General features: G+C 38.1%; 1 protein-coding gene across 1 annotated transcript; it reads left to right on the top strand.

Annotated features, from left to right (window-relative positions):
- The first annotated feature begins 525 nt into the window (after window positions 1-525).
- LOC133677065 (putative receptor protein kinase ZmPK1) lies at window positions 526-3,359 on the top strand. Its single transcript, XM_062098905.1, has one exon. The coding sequence runs from the start codon at window positions 627-629 to the stop codon at window positions 3,111-3,113; it is 2,487 nt and encodes an 828-aa protein (XP_061954889.1). The 5' UTR covers window positions 526-626; the 3' UTR covers window positions 3,114-3,359.
- The last annotated feature ends 203 nt before the right edge of the window (window positions 3,360-3,562 follow it).

Genomic DNA, 3,562 nt, shown 5'->3' with positions numbered 1-3,562 from the left:
CATAGATTTTTTCCACGCTGAACCAGAGTCGACTTGGACTTGGACTTGGATCCTTCTTCTAGAAATTTTTGGACACAAAACTTCAATGTGAAAATAGGAATAGTGGCCATGAATGTAGTGGTCGTTTATTTTTATCTTTTAAAAGTATTTAAAAATAAAATAAAATTTTTATTTATTTTTCTTTTATTTCAAATTAATATGTTTTTGATATTATAGTGTAGAGTAATTTTTAAAATTATTTATTTTAATTAAAATTATATTGATTTTTTATATTAAAACTATTTAAAATTTTTAAAAATATTAATTTAATATTTTTTAAATAAGTGTTAATGCAAAAACAAACCGTCAATGTAATACTCAGAAAAACTGGTCCCTGTTTCACATCTAAACAAATCTCTGACTCCTATTTTCTCTCACCCGTAAACAATACGAAAGGGAATTATAGTGAACAATACGGAAGGAATTAAAATGCTCCCACTTGCATATTTGAAGATAAGAATTATTAATTTAAGATTGCAGAAAGAGATTTATGTGCCTATAATAATATGATTCAGCCAATGCATAATAGACATCATAGCCTTTTGAGTTGTGAAATTGCTCATAAAAAATCATTCTAGAGATTGTTGATGATTTTAATCAAGAAAAGTGACAAAGGCAGCATGATAATTGTTCTTACCAAACAACATACAAGTTGCAAGCCAATCCTGGGCCTCATGGGGAGTTCTCAAACTATAATCCCTCCAAAAAAAAATTGTTTCCTCACTGTTTTGTTCTTGTTTCTTTCAACTTCAAGTGCCCAGAACGTTTTGCGAAGAGGTTCATCTCTATCAGTAGAAGATGATTCAGACATCCTTACCTCACCAGATAAAACATTCTCTTGTGGATTCTATGGGATGGGACAAAATGCTTATTGGTTCTCTATTTGGTTCACCAATTCCAAGGACAGGACTGTGGTTTGGATGGCCAACAGAGACAGACCTGCCAATGGCCGAGGTTCAAGAGTTTCTCTACGACGAGACGGTGCTATGGTCTTGACAGATGTTGATGGCTCCATCATATGGGAGACTAACACCACCTCCACTGATGTTGGAAGAGCAGAGCTTCTGGACACTGGTAACCTTGTTCTTAAAGACCCTGGTGGTAAGATTCTATGGCAAAGCTTTGATTTTCCTACTGATACACTTCTTCCAAACCAGTTATTTACAAAGAGGACAAAGCTGGTTGCTAGATTGCATAGCGGGTCTTATGCCTCTGGATATTTTAGTTTCTTTTTTGATAATGATAATGTGCTGAGGTTGATATATGATGGTCCTGATATTTCAAGCATATACTGGCCTAATCCTGATTTTGATGTGTTCAGAAATGGTAGAACAAATTATAATAGCAGCAGAACTGCAGTTTTTGATGAAATGGGCCATTTTATATCTAGTGATCAGCTCCAGTTCAGCGCTCCTGACACGGGTTTATTAAGGATCAAAAGGAGGCTAACAATGGACCATGATGGGAATCTCAGGCTTTATAGCCTTAACAATGAAACTGGATTGTGGGTGATATCATGGCAAGCTCTTTCTCAGCTTTGTACTGTTCATGGAATTTGTGGGATAAATTCGATTTGTGTAAATACACCGGACCCCAAGTGTTCATGCCCACCTGGCTATGAGATCACTGAGCCTGGTAATTGGAATAAAGGCTGCAAGCCTATGTTCAACAGCACTCTTTCACAGTCTCAGCAAGTGAAGTTTGTGCTGTTGCCCCATGTAGATTACTGGGGATTTGATCTTAATTACAGTGACACCGCAACATTCAACTCCTGCATGAAGATCTGCTTGGAGGATTATCGGTGTAATGCATTTAGCTATAGGCTAGATGGGAGACGCCTTTGCTACACAAAAGGCGTGCTTTTCAATGGTTACCAGTCCGCAAGTTTTCCAGGCAATATATATCTGAGATTGCCAGTTAGTTTTGAGACATCTCAGCTCGGTATTCTTAATGGCACTGACCTCATTTGCCAGTCTGCTGAATCAGAAACAACGATCGGTTCTCCTTCTATGTATAACTTCAACACTAAGAGGACGAGATGGGTTTATTTCTACTCATTTGCTTCTGCCATTGGACTTATTGAAATTCTCTTTGTAGTTTCAGGTTGGTGGTTTCTTTTCAGAAAGCGTGATTCGCCAAATTTGGCGGAAGACGGATATCATCTGGTATTAAGTCCATTTAGGAGGTTTACTTACACTGAGCTCAAGAAGGCGACGAATAACTTCAAGGAAGAGCTGGGAAGGGGAGGTTCTGGAGCCGTGTATAAGGGCATTTTGACAGATGAAAGGGTTGTAGCTGTGAAGAGACTGGAAAACATGTACCAAGGGGAAGATGTATTTTGGGCAGAAGTGAGCACAATTGGAAAAATCAATCACATGAACCTGGTGAGAATGTGGGGATTCTGTTCAGAGGGCAAACACAGACTCCTAGTCTATGAGTACATGGAATATCAATCACTGGACAAGCATCTATTCTCCCCAACGTTTCTTGAATGGAAAGACAGGTTTAAAGCGGCCTTAGGTATAGCTAAGGGTTTGGCTTATCTTCATCACGAGTGTTTAGAATGGGTGATACATTGTGATGTGAAGCCAGGAAATATTCTTTTGGACAGTGAATTTGAACCCAAGATTGCAGATTTTGGGCTTGCCAAGTTGTCTCAGAGGGGTGGTAATAGCTCCGACTTCTCTCAGATTCGAGGAACCAAGGGTTACATGGCTCCAGAGTGGGCTACAAATCTTCCTATCACTGCAAAAGTTGATGTTTATAGTTATGGAGTTGTGGTTCTAGAGATAGTGAAAGGAATCCCACTCTCAAATTGGGTCATAGAGGGCAGGGAAGAGCATGATGAATCAGATCTAACAAGGTTTGTCAGAGTTGTGAAAAGGAAAATTCAGTGCGGAGAGGCCTCTTGGATAGAAGAAATAGTGGATCCAAGATTGAATGGTCAGTTTAGCAGGAGCCAAGCAACAACGATTGTTGAACTTGGCATGTCTTGTGTAGAGGAAGATAGAAACAAGAGACCAACAATGGATTCGGTAGTCCAAGCTCTATTAGAATGTCTAGATGAATCTTAAACCCAGCTTTTGGACAGTCGGTAAATTCTTCAAATTTTAATTTGTTATGTAGTTTCCTTTTGGAGTTTTGGTTCTATAGTAATTTTGTGCTTCTGTCATCGAATAACAGTCGTGTTGTTAAAATTCTACCGTGCCTTCAGGTGTAAAAATTGTTTGGTCAAATCTGCGTTGTCATGCATAGGGGATTGGCCACTAGGGACTGACGCATGCCTTCAGGTTTTGAAATAACACGAGGGTTACAAACTAGCTCACTAGTTTTCTAGCTCACAATGGCTCCTAATAAAACCCAAGAATTATAAAATAACTAAATTTAAAAGATTAAAGCACACCTAAACCGAAGGGCAAATTGTTTTATTTTGAAGGGAAAGGAAGTAATTTAACTATGTTTAAATTAAGTAAAAGACCAAAAAGCTTATGAATGTTTTTTTTTTTTTTTGCAGCCAATGATA

This window comes from Populus nigra, chromosome 17, assembly GCF_951802175.1.
Source record: "Populus nigra chromosome 17, ddPopNigr1.1, whole genome shotgun sequence".
NCBI classification, from domain to species: domain Eukaryota; kingdom Viridiplantae; phylum Streptophyta; class Magnoliopsida; order Malpighiales; family Salicaceae; genus Populus; species Populus nigra.
The sequence above is the reverse complement of the archived record's forward strand: the minus strand, read 5'-3'. Positions and strand labels throughout refer to the sequence as shown.

What these genes read in the sequence shown, in the direction of transcription:
- LOC133677065 (XM_062098905.1), top strand. Translation starts at nt 627, where the DNA reads ATGATTTTAATCAAGAAAAGTGACAAAGGCAGCATGATAATTGTTCTT.